This window comes from Corapipo altera, unplaced genomic scaffold, assembly GCF_003945725.1.
Source record: "Corapipo altera isolate COAL_440 unplaced genomic scaffold, ASM394572v1 56, whole genome shotgun sequence".
Classification (NCBI taxonomy): domain Eukaryota; kingdom Metazoa; phylum Chordata; class Aves; order Passeriformes; family Pipridae; genus Corapipo; species Corapipo altera.
The window spans coordinates 11,272,507-11,286,692 of record NW_020884896.1 but is presented as its reverse complement, the minus strand read 5'-3'; the positions used below and the strand labels follow the sequence as shown (position 1 = coordinate 11,286,692).

The following is a 14,186-nucleotide window of genomic DNA, read 5'->3' as shown; positions in this document are numbered from 1 at the left end:
GTTTTATTTCCCAAGGACAGTGTGAAACCTGATGATATCGTATGAAACATGACATTAGTTTTCTGTACATTGACTTGCATCAATCTTTTTATGTTGAATGAACAAAAGATGAGTCATTGGAATAGATTAATGAAATGCAATATTGCTGCTGATTTATTTTTGACCCACTTAGGAATGGCAGTGGAAAGGAAACAATGCCTTAAACATTTTGGCTTGTTGAAATCAGCAGCTGTTCTTTTGTTAAGCAGTTTTGGAGTGAGGTGGGGTGTAGCAGGGGTCTGTACTTAGCAGCTAAGCTCCTTATTAAAGATTTGGAGTTAAAAAACATTATTCATCCTCTGCTTTATGCACCAAATAAGAGTTAACAGCAATGTCAACTTCTGCCTAACACACATTCTTAACATTTATGAGTGACTAGCTCCACATTCCTTCACCAGCCTCAAGAACAGTTCCAATTCTTCCTTTGAGTTCTCTTCTGTATCATTTGCTATCCACGACATCATGCTGAGACCATCATAAATGTAGCTGTTGTGTCTTAGCAGGTTTCACTGTCTCTACTATTCAGATAAAATAAGTTTGATAATCTTTTTTAAATGAAAATACAAGGCAAGTCTAACCTCTGCTCTGCTTGCATCCATGGATTGGATTTCTTCCAGTGCCTGGCTTTGCCAAGGCCACATTGCAGAAACTATTTGGCCCAAGTTTCTGTAAAATATTGATTGCACTAGAGGAAGGCAGCAAACTCAAAGCATAGGGAACAGAGGAAAATTTCTGACATAACCTTTGCAAAAATTTTTTTTTCTCTTTAACTTTCCAGACGTCCATTTCCACCAGGCGATCGCGTTACCTTTAATGGAAGGGACTGTCTCTGTCAGATGTGTGCTCAGCCCATGGCCTCCAGTCCAAGAGAACTGTCTGCCTCAAGCAGTAAGTATTTCTGAATTTCTGAAGGCTCTCACTTTACCACCCTCATCAGCATTTGATTGCAACTAATGTAATTCACCTTTAAAAAAGTGAACTATCTCTGGGAACCGTATTTTTTCTTTCCTCTTTTTCTTTTTCTTCATTAAAGTGCCTGGTACCACAGGTGGGAAGAGACACACATTTCAATATGAAGAAGTGACTTTTCCCCAATGACTGGATTTTTAAAAGGGCTGATTTTGCTTTGATAGGCACTGGAAAAGTATCTAATTGATAAAACCTGAGGTTTCAGAGTTGATAGATTACCTTTTTTCATACATAATTGTGCAGGTTTAAGTATTCAAAAGAGGACAAAGTCAGAGGAAATTAATTTTCTTCTACTATTTAAGACTTTAATTAAATTATCCTTTAAAAGAAGTATCACCAAGCTCATGCTTCCATTAGATTGATACCACAATGATACTGCGATCAGAACCTCAAGAAACAAATATAAATAAGACAGAAAGCAAGTTAAAAGGGAAGAGAGAGAATCAAGAAAGTTTGAGAGGGAAATTAACTTGGCTTGCTATTGGGGTTTAATGCTTTTTAAAGATAATTTGTAAATTACTGATATTAATCTCTGCCTCTGGTAGTTAATTTTTTTGATCTTTGGGGATTTCTGATTCTTTCTCTGACTGTTGGACTGTACTCAGCTCTCACCCAGTGTAGTTTTATAAATCAAAATGGCCACAGCTTTCCTGGGTACTTTTCCGTTGGTGCTGGTTTCCTTCAGGGAGTCACTGTGTGTTCTGTACTGGTCCTTGGCTTTGAGATCCTAGGATTATAAAGTGTTATGTAAAGGCAGAGATGGATGATGTTTGTGCTCAGCGGATGAGTCAAGTGAATCTCAAGTTATCTGATTTGCCTCAGAACATGTAATCAAACACTTAGACAAATGGAAAATGAGAGACTTGTTTTGTTATCATGCCTTTCCGTCAGTTAAGTGATGCTTTTCCACTATATAACTGTAGATTTAGAGCTGAAAATGCACAGGCCTAATCAGTTAAGGAAGAATTTAGGTATTTATGAAGTAAAAATTTTTTCAGGCAGCCAGAGAATCCTTCTCAGACAAAGGAATGATGTGGCAATTGTATATGAATTACTGATGTTTAGGAGGCATAATTGGCAAGGAACTGCACAGCATAGGGACCTTGGACAGTACTGATGTTGTTTTTCTAAGCACTGCCACAGCATAGAATAATCTCGATCACATTACGTCAGAGGTGGCACACCTGTCCAGCAGAGTGGCACTTCCCACATCCATGACTCCAGGTGCCAAAATGTCCTTAAAAAATGACACACTCAAGTTATCTGATAGTTAGCAAGCAAAAGAGCTGGATAGTCACTTCCTGATAGCCACAATCTGTGCTTGAATTGCTTCTTGTGTTCCACACTGAAGCCACAGGTAACAAGGACTATAAATAACCTTTCCTGCAACTTTTAATGATATTTATTGCTCTTTTTAATTAAAATTGGGTCCTGCTGGACAAACTGCCTTACCAGTATACACAGCAAGAGAGCTCCTGCTCTTAACAGTTTGGAGTGCACTGCTTTGAAATCTTCAGCTACCTGTTGTGGTACATCTTGGTCTTTTATGGACAAAGACTTGTAGAAAGGTATAGTGTAGAGTTTCTGGTCGTTTTAGAGCAAAACTCTCCAAAACAGACAAATGAAAGTGAGATCAGCATGTGTTTATAAGTTCAGAACTACTCAATTAAAAAAATATTAATGAAGCATCTCCTGTCTTCAAAGATATGCTTCTGCTTTATCTTTGTGCAAAAGTTTACTTAGATATGGAGAAGTCTTCCTTGCTGGCACCAAAGAGCAAATTTCAATTAGTGTAAGTTATTTCAGATTGCTTCCATGTCTCTCCTGCTAACTAAATCAGGCATATAATTTTTTTTCCAAATGCTTTGCCTTTTTTTGAAATAATTTTTATAATACAAGTTCTTTTAGAAGAGAATCTAATTCACACTATGCAACTATTTTATATCCTATATTGCTGTCAGCTTCCCCTGATTGCTTTCAGGTAGATCACTAGAGGAAGCTTTCCTTAAAACAAAGGAAGTTTGAAGTCAGGGAATTCAATAGACCGTAAGTATATCAGGTTTGATTGGTCTGCGTCATGCAAAAGGAAGTCTTCTGTCCTAGAATGTCTGCATTAATGTTGACATGACATTTCCTGGTGTCTGTTACTTCACACAAGTGAAAGCTTACTGACAGCTTTGCTTGGATGATTTCAAGGAAAATCAAATGACTCTAAATACAGGGGTTACCATCTTGAATAACATGAACCTAAATATTGTTGCGCTCTCTTGTGGTGCACACCAGTGAAAATCACATGGGAAAATACTGAAAAACTATTTTCCTTTTTTGTTTAGTATTAGTTGGTTCCATGATACTTATTTACCTTCTTTACATTAATAATATGTTTCTTTCACTGCACACATATCACCTGGAATAATTATAGCTATTTTCTTGGAGAACTATTTCAGTGACTCCTTTTTTTATTCTAAGACAGTCTCTCTCAGTATACAGATGCTATAGAGTAATCTTAATTTATAATTTGCACAGGCCTGTTCCTCAGACACTGCTAGATGTACACAGAGTTTGGGATCTTCATTCATTCAGCACAGAATCTAATACCAAATACCTGTAAATAATTCTGCAGACAAATGAAATGTGTGGTGTTTGGCTTTGTTCTTGTTTTATTTCATATGACAGCTTGGTAAATGAGATGTGATCTGTAAAGCAAAGTGACTGGGACAGTTGTAGAGCAGCACGGAAACGGGACAACCAGATAACACTGACTAAAAGCATGGTGTTGATGGCTTGGATAGTTCAGGGTTTTCAAGATTCTGTCAGAGACATAAAGTTATTTTCTTTGGGGCCCAATAAAGGAGTAATGCAATAATGTATCCCAGTAATTGATATTTATCTTTTAAACAGTGTCCAGGTTTTGTATGCAGCATCACGATTGCCTGTTTTGTACTATCTTAGGCTCTTTCTGCTTTCTGTTGTGTTCTAGCCACATGCTAACACACTGTGTTTAAGGTTCCTATTGTCTTTCCAGAAAAGCAGTTGTGCAGGCATCTATTATTTCTAAATTTTAGTCAAAACTGCAACTAACGTGCATGGCTATTTGGTGATGGGTGTCCTGCTTCCTCACCTCCTCTGTTTTACCTTCTTTTAATTAAAATCACCTGTATTATATGTCTGTTCCATGTGCGAAACCCTCATTTCACCATCCCTCAGCATTTTGTGCTGCATATTCAGTGGACTGGGTTTGAAGGTCACCTGTAAAAATCTGCAAATTATGCATTTTTTGCCCCTAATTCCGTGCTGTGATTTAGAGTGAAGAAGAGTCAATGTAAAAATTTTAATGTTTTTGTTGTAATTTTTTGGGGTTTATTTTATGTTGTTTGGGGATTCATGGTTTATTGTTTCCATGTTGTCAGAGGAGTGATTATCTGGTGGTTACTTCCCTTGGATCTGGGAATTCTGAGTGTAGCTTCTATTTTTTATATACATGTTTTATGTATCAGGCTAGGTACTTAAATTTCAAGGGTTTGTTTCTACTAGCAAAATGAAAAAAATCATGTTGCCTTAGCTTAGTAGTATGTAGTGGTTATAAGCAAATTGACAATGATCTGGTGCTTTGATGATGCAGTCTTAAATATTGCACTTTTGCCTGAGTCTTACAAACACTAAAGTCATAAAAATTAGAAAATTGGTGTGATTTTAACTTGTGTAAGAAGAAATCCAAGAACCTAAAGTCTGCCTAAATCCTTGTTATTCATCTGTGTTAGGGTTAGGTACTTGTGAAAGAGCAGTGGGACCTTTACAATACACGTGTCCAGCCCCCAGCATCTCAAACTATATTATTCCCCAATGATCAGATGAAGAGTGACTGGGGGTGCACACTCTCATGATTTTTATTAGCATTAGCATGTTGAACAGAGGCAGCTAGACTGGCCACATTAACAGATTACCCTCTTTGATACAAAACAGAAAAGGACAAACATACAAAACAGTAACATGAAATCTCCATGGGGAGATAAATAGGGAGATAAAATGCCCTCCACATAGAGCATTTTATCAGTGAATTCTCATCAAGGCAGCTGGTAGATGAACTGATGCAGACATTTGAATATAAAATTCTCTAGTTTAGTCAGACCTTCATTTTTAAAAAGTACCACACTGGCTTGCATTTCTTCTTGTAACACACAAGATGTGTCCTAAAAAGTGCATCTTAGAGCAGAGCAGCCGTACAGAGATCCACACACTGGGGACACGCATGTGAGGTGGTGCCAGCAGTCTGTGCTGATGGAACTTGAGCCAGCAGTCCTCTGGCTCAGGCATCATCTTTGAAATCCTGAAGAGGCTACGTGTCTTTGAACACAGTTTAATACATTTCCCTCTTCCTCAAACAGAGATTTTTTTTTTCCTTTAGGCATTTCACTTCACTATTTTCAGCATAAGCACTTCAGTAATAAGTGTGTTACATTACCTCTACTTGAAGTTGAGCCCTTTCTCTGTTGGTTCCTTATCTGGGTGCTGGTACAGAAGTTTTAGTTATTTTTTATTATCTTTTTGCTGAAAGGTTGAGCCTTTTTAATGATGTGCATGAACTAGTTAAGAAATTGCATTTCAAATGAAAAGTGAGCTTCCTAGAAGGATAGGGCAAACCTCCTTATCCAAAAGAAACTGGAGCATTACAATCACCTAGCAGGAGTTTTTATTTGAAAAAGTCACCTTTAAAATGGTGGCACAGGCTTTCAGAGTTGTTTCTTCTTCAGTGAAATAGATACTTGTGTCCTGTACCTGCAGAAGTACCCAGTGATGGTACTGTTTGGAAAGAAGAACAGGGAAGATATTTCGACTTCCCTTTCTTTGTAACAGTCTCTCCTGTAATTAATAGCATTACAGTACAGCCAAGGCGTGGACCAGAGTTTTCAAACTGGCCGGTTTTACATGTGCATGAATAATCTTTGGTGCAGCTGTTCCCCAACCAGCCGGTGTCCACGTGGGGATTTCACATTACTGTTTTGTATGTTTGTCCTTGTCTGTTTTGTACATTATGTTCTGGTTCAAAGAATGTCAGTTCTTTGGGACAAATGCTTTCATGCCTATCAGTACAGAGTCTAACACAGTTCGATTCTGGCTCACAACTGGGGTTCTTTGCTCTATTGTGATATAAATAATTAGCTTAATGCTTAACAAACCTGTGGGAGAAAGATATCTTTGTTAATTATTCAATAGCTGTATCTCTTCAAAAAAGATGAAGTTGGTAAAGCTCCCAGTGAATATCTGAAACTCCCAACAAGGTTTCTGGTAATAATGAAGTAGAACAGAGCCAACATACCATACCTGTTGAAGGTGGGCAGGAAAAAATAGGAGTCATCTTTTACCCACTGCCCAGAAAGTGGCAGGAAAGTGAGGTTGGTTTTGAAACAATAAAGCATCAAAATGGAGAAGAAGCAAATTTACTTTGCAGTCCTCCTTTTAAAGGCTGTATAATTCTTAATGCAGTTCTATATTCAGGGCATAACTGTCCTTTCATTAGATAAAAATATAGATGATCTTTGTCAGCATTCAGAAATAATGTCAGAGCTGATTTATAAGCATCACAGATTTCTCCATCAGAAATTAGCTAAAATGGATACAAAATTCCTTTCAATCATAGCTCTTAGAAAAGGTCTGCAGCTTGGATTTGTAACTGTTCAGCCACATTGGACTCATTTTTCGGTATTTTGTTCTTTAGCCTTTTTTTTCTGAGCTATCTGAAAACTCCTTCAATTCCATAGGGAAGACTTCAGAAGTGAAGGGGAAAGTTGGCTGGCTGTTTGTAAGCAAGCTATCTGCAGTGATTTTTAGCTTTAAAGGGTATTGAGCAGCATCCAACACATGATTTTGAGCTTATTCTTAGGAAATATTCTACAGTTTCACGGTGTGTCAAAGCTACATAGTGTATAGGTATTGTACAAGTACTTGGCACAGATATAGATAGGCTTCGTCTGTGAGACACTGAGCTCAGTTTTGCCTTAAGGGATATGCACCCACAACATCCATAAACTTCAGTGAATGCCCTGGGGAACTTAGATAGGCCCAAAAGTTTCAAGTGTGAACAGACATTTTTAAAATTTTAAATTTTTAAAATTCTATGTATAATTTTGAACCTTAAGGGTTTCATATGTTCTTTGTGCTGTAACATGAAGATTTTCTCATTTTATTCTTGGCTTATCTGCTAAAGATACAGAGGCACTTACATATCTCTGTGGCATTCAAGCCTTTGTTTAGGTACTTGAGGTTTTTGTGAACTTGACAGAAGGGGCTCATGTTGTCCTATACTACTTTTTTTTTTTTTTATTTTACCATAGAATAAAGTCATAACACAGACATCGTTGTGGATTGATTTCAAACACTGCGATTTAAATCATTGATTTTAATTATGGTTTGTCTAAGAAGCCAGGAAACCTTGATTAGATTGACTGATTGTAACCTTGGTTTACATTTAGGTTTTTAATTATAAAATACTAATTGATAAACATGAGGAAACTTCATATCTGTACACATATAAATTAATATAGCTCTGCATAAAATCATCATATTCTTTAACATCTGTATTTTTCCTTAACAACTACTTTTGCTCAAGATTTATGTCAAGTTGTATTTGAATGAAAGTTGAAATTTTATTTAGAACACATGAAGTATCATTGTGGATTTTTTTAAATTTCAGAAACTGTCTGAAATCTGCTAGACACATGAAACATAAATGAATTAAAATATATTTTAATTCTGGAACTGATGATTTTTCAAGGTTCTGTAGCTTATAGAACTATTTCCTTAGGATCACCATGTCCTTAAAAATTTGAATAGTGGTAGATCTTATCATACCTGATTTTGTTCAGAGATAGGAAAAGGAAGTTTTTTCATCAGGTGATGAAAGCAAGTTTATTCTCTGTGTTTTCAGATACCATTTGGATTTTTAACTTTGATTTAATTAAAATTAAGATTTTAAATTCTGATTTTAGATTAAATCCTTTCTTTTTTTTCAGTATCACTATTTAATTCTCCTTACTTTAATCTAAATTTGATTGTAATAGCCTTGCAGGGCAACTACATTCATGATTTAATATATTGAGCTTACAGTGGGTCTAAAATTTTACTGTGCCCCCCTTTTTAAGAATAAAAGAAGCAAATCAACATGCATGACGTGATATAAAGTTCAGAGAAATGATGCAAACCCAAGCACAGTTCCTTTCTGGCAAAAGCCATTAGATTGTGCCTAAGAATATGCAGCTCTTCCAATGACACTGGGATATTTGTATGATTGTTCCAAGATGAATTATTCTTTTGAAGAATGTCTGTAATTTTTGAGGCATTTTCGTAATTTGAATTGCTTTCTTGGATTAATTTTAGTCCTCACTTATGTTTCCTAACAATGGCTAAATTACTCAAGTGACCTCCATTTGCTCAGTTATTCCTTACTTTACAAGGACTGGTATCTTCGCTGCTGCTTTATAAATTGCCTTAGATCCTTCTCTGGAGGTCTAGCAGCTTTGTTAAAGACTAACTTCTGGGTGATAAAGCAGAAACTGTATTCAGAATATAGTTGTGACAGGGCAGGAAGTTTCTGCTTTACAAGTCTTCATTCAGAAAATTCCTTCTCAAAAATTACTGGGTTTCAGGAAGGTGTTTTCAGTCCACTTTGCCCGTTTGTTTCGTTTGCTTTTGTGTTACATGTAAATTGGGCAGAAACAATTGTGAATAGACCACACAAGTGTACTAAATAAGTATCGGTTCTTATTTGTCCAAGTGTAACCTCAGCTTGAACTTGGAAATCAAAACATGCCAGTCTCTTTAGCTTTTACCAGAGGAGTGCTAATCAAAAGCTAATTCCAAAGAAAGTTCTGGGGGAGGTGCAAGGAATAGGTCAGTAAATGGGTGTTACATGAGGAGGCATCACTAGACTGGAAAACACAAATAGAGAGGAGATCACGAGAGATAAGAGTATCTGGGAATTGTCATGTCCAGAAAGCCTGCCAGGTAGTAAGTCAGGAATCAGAGGTCACTTGAAAAGAATGTGAAAATTGAATTAGCTGTTAGCTAGGCCTTAGTTTGCCATGGGTTATCGGGGGCATAAAAACCTTCTTAAAACTTGTCATAAGTTTCATTCCTATTTTTGGAGGGTTGTACCCTGTTGGAATTGCGTATTTGCCAAGAGTAACAATTGAAAATTATCCAAAATAGTCTGCAGATGAAGAGACACAATGTGCTGCCCATGAGCTGGGTATTAAACAATAAGCTCTGAGCTAACGGAGTAATTCCCTTGGGGTACTGTGAGTTGGAATTGTGACTTTGAATTCAGCTGGAATTACCTGAGTATTGAAGTGTGGTAAAAGAAATGACAGGGTAAACAGCTTAGATGTACCTGGCCATTGTTTATCCTTCCGAGTAGTTTTACAGCTGGGGATCTGCACGTGCTAAGCTGGGAAAATACTCCAAAATTTTATCTTCCTTTTATAGGACAATTGTAGCACATTTGCTCTTTCTTCCTCCTCTTGTTTAATTCACCATTTTGTTTTCCTGTATGAAAGATTGGGTTGAAGAAGGGTCTGGGGTTAATGTTATGGAAGAAGGCCACCTTGGTGGTTTGTTTCTTGCAGAGAAAGTTTGCAAGAGTAAGAGGTTAAAAGGTCAATTGGTCTGGCCTCCTTTGGGAAGGAGGAGTAGAAAGATGTGGAAATAAGGGAAATATCCTTTCCTTTTCCTGTATAGAAGACTAACAGACATGCTTACATCAATACTGAGGGGAAAAATGAAAAACTCCTCTGATAAAATTATGTCATGTTACAAAATTGAAGTTGGGGAAAAGCATTCATCTTTCTGAATCACCTTAAATTAAATCAGATGATGAAAGAACAATTTACACAAATCACAGAATCTGTTAGGTTGGAAAATACCTCTGAGATCATCAAGTCCAACCTGTGACCCAATACCACCATATCAACCAGACCATGGCACTGAGTGCCATGTCCAGTCTTTCCTTAAACACCTCCAGAAACAGTGACTCCACTGCTTCCCTAGGTAGGCCATTCTGAAATGTAATCACCCTTTCTGTGAAGAAATTCTTCCTAATGTCCAGACTAACTCCCCCTGCAGCATAGCTTAGATCATCAGCAAAGATATTAAACAGAACTAGGCCCAACACCGAACCCTGAGGGACACCACCAGTGACTGGTCTAATGATACATCCAAGATGTATATTAGCCTGTTTCTTAAAAAGGCAAGTCAAGGGCACTCAGGTGGCTACAGGAACTTGTACTGCAAGCACAAGTTGCCAGTTCATGCCATTGTGATTTCTTTCCATATTTAATTAACTAAAATAATTTTATTTTCTTTAACAATTTGTTTTAAAAATATCAGTTTTTCCCAACTTGCCATTTATAGTAAACTGTCAAAGCTATACTCCACTTCCCATGGGAAATTTATTTCCCTCCATTGTATGCACCCAGCCTCTTATTGTTAGATTTCATGAGTACAAGGCTGCCCACGTGGGTTTGTTTTGCCTTCAGCAAAAGGGTTGTAGTGAATTTGTCTGAAAAACATTTCCCATCCTTGCACTGGCAAAGAGGAGGGGATTGGCAGCAGATTTATTGAGTTACATACTTAGATTTAAATCCTGCATGTAAAATTCCCAATACTGTGTGTCCTTATCCAATTTCCAGAACTCATCACTGTCCTGATGTCTAAATGGTTATGCTTTAAACTTTGAAAACATTTATCATACTGTAAACGTAGTGAGTTCATATTTTTAGCTTTGACAGAAATATCTTAATGATCTGGAAAAGCCTGCATGATGTCATCAAACCTTTTAATTTTAAAACAAGGCTTTAGAAGGCATTGCCTGATCTGTGGTTAAAGGGTGACTGAGGAAAAACTCTGGTCTTCCTACCGCTATGAGAAATTATAGTTGCACAACCTTCAAATTGCCACAGAAGAATTACTGGGATATAAGCTGTTTTTCAAGGTGACTAGGAGCTATTTATAATTAGAGATTTCTTGACCAGTGATAATATTTGCCTCTTTCATCATTTCCAAATCACTCACTCTAGGTTCAGCCAAGTTTGGCAATGTATTTATGTGTAACTCCAATGAAAACTTGTTCCTTTAAAAAATTTAAATAATAATAAAAATCTCCCCCAATTCTGCTCTGCTTTACCTGTTTCAGAGCAGAAGCCTGGTGGTGTTATCTTTATAAAACTAATGTATTTGTGTTTTATAGGGAGGGGAAATAGTTACAAAAGGAGTGTAATAAGAGTACAAAATACCAGTGACTCTTAGGGGCTGTGGCAGCTTCAGCCTTTATCTAGACATGTGCTACTAATGGCCATGAGGATTGCAAGGAACTTTTTGGTGACTCAATATTCATCATTAAGTCAGACTGCTATTAGCTCTGTTCACAGGGCTAACCCTGCGTGGAGCAGAGTTGGTGAAATCATTCACGTGACTTTGCATAACCATGTTTGTTAGGACAAAACAGGTAGAGGAGATTTCTCTTTCATAAATTATATGGGGTGAGCAGAGAATATGGGATAAAGATACATTTGCTATTAAATTTTCAAAACTATCCAAATGGGAGCTGGTAAAACCCTGTACTGTGTGCTGAGGGTTAATCCAGCTGTGTCAGCTCTGAGCCCACCTGTGGACTATTGGCTGAGAGCAGGGGAGGGAGGCAGAGGCAGACAATCCACTGCTTAATTTAGACAGTGACGAATGGGTTGCTGTGCAGGATGCTTCACTCCTGGATGTCTGGGGTGATGCAGATGCTAAAAAGGGAAACCCATTTTCTCATATCTTTACAAACAAGGTGTCATGGGTGGCAGCTCACCCTGGCCTGCATCTTTTTAGTGAGGCCACTTAAGGTGCTGGGAGAGTGGCAATCTTAATCATTCATCATATTATAGTGCCGTATCCGGTCCCCCTACTTTTCCATGCTTTTGGGCTGGCTGATTCCACACCACAGCCATTTTGTCCAGGCATTTGCTTTTGTACCTGGACATGTCAAAAATGACAGAGATATAAGTGCATAGAGGAACTGTGCTGCTCACTCTGCATTTTAACCAGTACGCTGCACTTTCCGCCTCCTCCTCCTCCTCGTTATCTCGGCACAGCTGAATACACAGATGTGCAGGGAATGGGAGTAGGGAAGAATGCAGGTTATATGGCAAAAAGAAAACATAAGAAAGCTCAAGGTCAAGGGGTACAGTCTGTTAGACCCAGGCATGATGCCAGAGAGAACCATGGTGGTAACCATTGTACAAAATTTCAGGAAGGGTTTTCAGAATTTTTTAGTCTGCTCTGGCATATGGTTGGGGACCACTATTTTTACCTCACGGCCTTTTTATTTGCAGCATGTGCTGGTTATAGGTTAGACTGATGCAGATTGTGCTGAATGTGGTACTGAGATCCTGCCTGCATGCACTGTGTGCTGATGACATCCAGCCAAAGGCTTAAATGTGCCTCATGCAGGCCTGAGATCATAATAGCTTTTATTTGTAGAATTTGGATGAACAAATGGTCTTTTCTTAGCCCAGCCCAGCCCTATTTCCTTTCTATTTTAGGAGATAATGATAATTGCTAGCTTTTCATGTATATACCCAAAAGTTTTGCCAGAATTAAGATCAGGTTTATTTAAAAGCCATCTCAGCCTAATACGACAGAAATGGGCTATTAGTTTACTTTGATTCTAGACATTCAATGTGTCTGTCATATTAGCAGAATGGAAATTATGTTAATTTTCTTCTGCAAAACACTTCAAGGAACCCAGAAAGAGTAAGTAGATGTCATTGTTGCTAAAGAATAATAAAAGGATGTTACCAACCCCTTGTATTAAACATGAGCACAAGATTAAGTCTGGTGCTCAGACTTACTGTGCCTTTGGCTTACAAAGAAGCAATTAAGCAGAGGTACTTCATAGGTCCCTACTTCCTCCATGTAAATGGTTTTGGCATCACTAAAGATCAAGATACTTTTTGCATAAGGCAGGTTTTCTATTCTCACTGTCTCAGAAATTCAGTTAGAAACAAAATGAAGTGCTTTAAAAATCTCTTTATCAATTCCATTTCTGAGAAGTTTCAGCTTCATGGAAGCTTTTTGGATAAAAATGAAAAAAAGCACCAATAATACAGCAGATTTTTTGAGGAAACATATAACAGGGAATGTATCACAGTTTGGCAGGACCCCAGGTCAGGGCTGTGGAAGCTGGCACACTAGGAAGAAACATTAGTGCTTGGAAGCTGAGAAATGGGTGCTGTTTTTAAAACTGCAGTTCAGCACCCACTGAGACTGAGGAAAGATCTCATTTGTTGTCACAGTTGAAGACACAGTGCATGATTTAGATTTAGCATAAGAAAATGTGGGCTGGAAGGGACCTTGAGAGGTCATGTAGTATCCTCCCAAAACCAAAGCCAAGAGCAGTGTACCAAAGCCACCCTGACACGTGTTTGTCCCTTCCTCACCCCTATGCTGGAAATTCCAGAGCCTCCCTTGGTGACCTGTTCCAGCCTTTGCTGTCATTACAGGATGGCATGGAGCCTTGAGCTGTCACGGCAGAGCAGAGGGATCCATTACATGGTGTCACTCCTTGTCATTTCATGATTTCAATTTGTAACATATGTCCTCTAGAGAAAAGTCCTGGTATTAGGACATCTCAGGGTTGCTTTTCAAGTCCAAGTCATGTCAACAGTCTGTGACTCGCATTTTATCACAAGATACCACAGTGCTTAGTCCCCTTCCCTTCTTTTTTTAGGGGATTTGAGAAGAAAAAGAATGCTGATAGAAAGAGGGACATGCTGCAAATGATGACCTGGACAGTAGGAATGTGCAGCATATATTTGGGGCTCTCTTGGCCCATTATCCAACAAACAAAAGTCAGGCCCTGTAGTCAAAAGGACTGACTCTCCTCTCTTTACAAGTTGTGACAATAAAACTTAGACTTGCCCTTTTGCAAGGCATGGGGTTGCCTGGGCCATAAATCCATGAAGAGATGAAGGTTTTCAGGCTGTACCTCTTCAGTCAGCTTGAGCCAGTGGAGTCAGGATGATCTTTTCCCTCCTGCCTGGGCTTTAAAGGCTCTGTTCTATTTGTCTCCATTCGTTGCCATTTGTTGATATTTCAGGCATGTAGAGAGGATGTTAGATTAACCAAAGGAACACTGAGTT

General features: G+C 38.1%; 1 protein-coding gene across 22 annotated transcripts in view; it reads left to right on the top strand.

The window, feature by feature from the left end:
• ABLIM1 (actin binding LIM protein 1) overlaps positions 1-14,186 on the top strand; it is a 199,220-nt gene that overhangs the window by 107,735 nt on the left and 77,299 nt on the right. For all 22 annotated transcript variants that reach the window (XM_027648216.1, XM_027648231.1, XM_027648230.1 and 19 more), the window contains one exon: positions 818-927. In XM_027648216.1, coding sequence (XP_027504017.1) covers positions 818-927 — 110 coding nt within the window. The remainder of the gene's footprint in view (positions 1-817; positions 928-14,186) is intronic.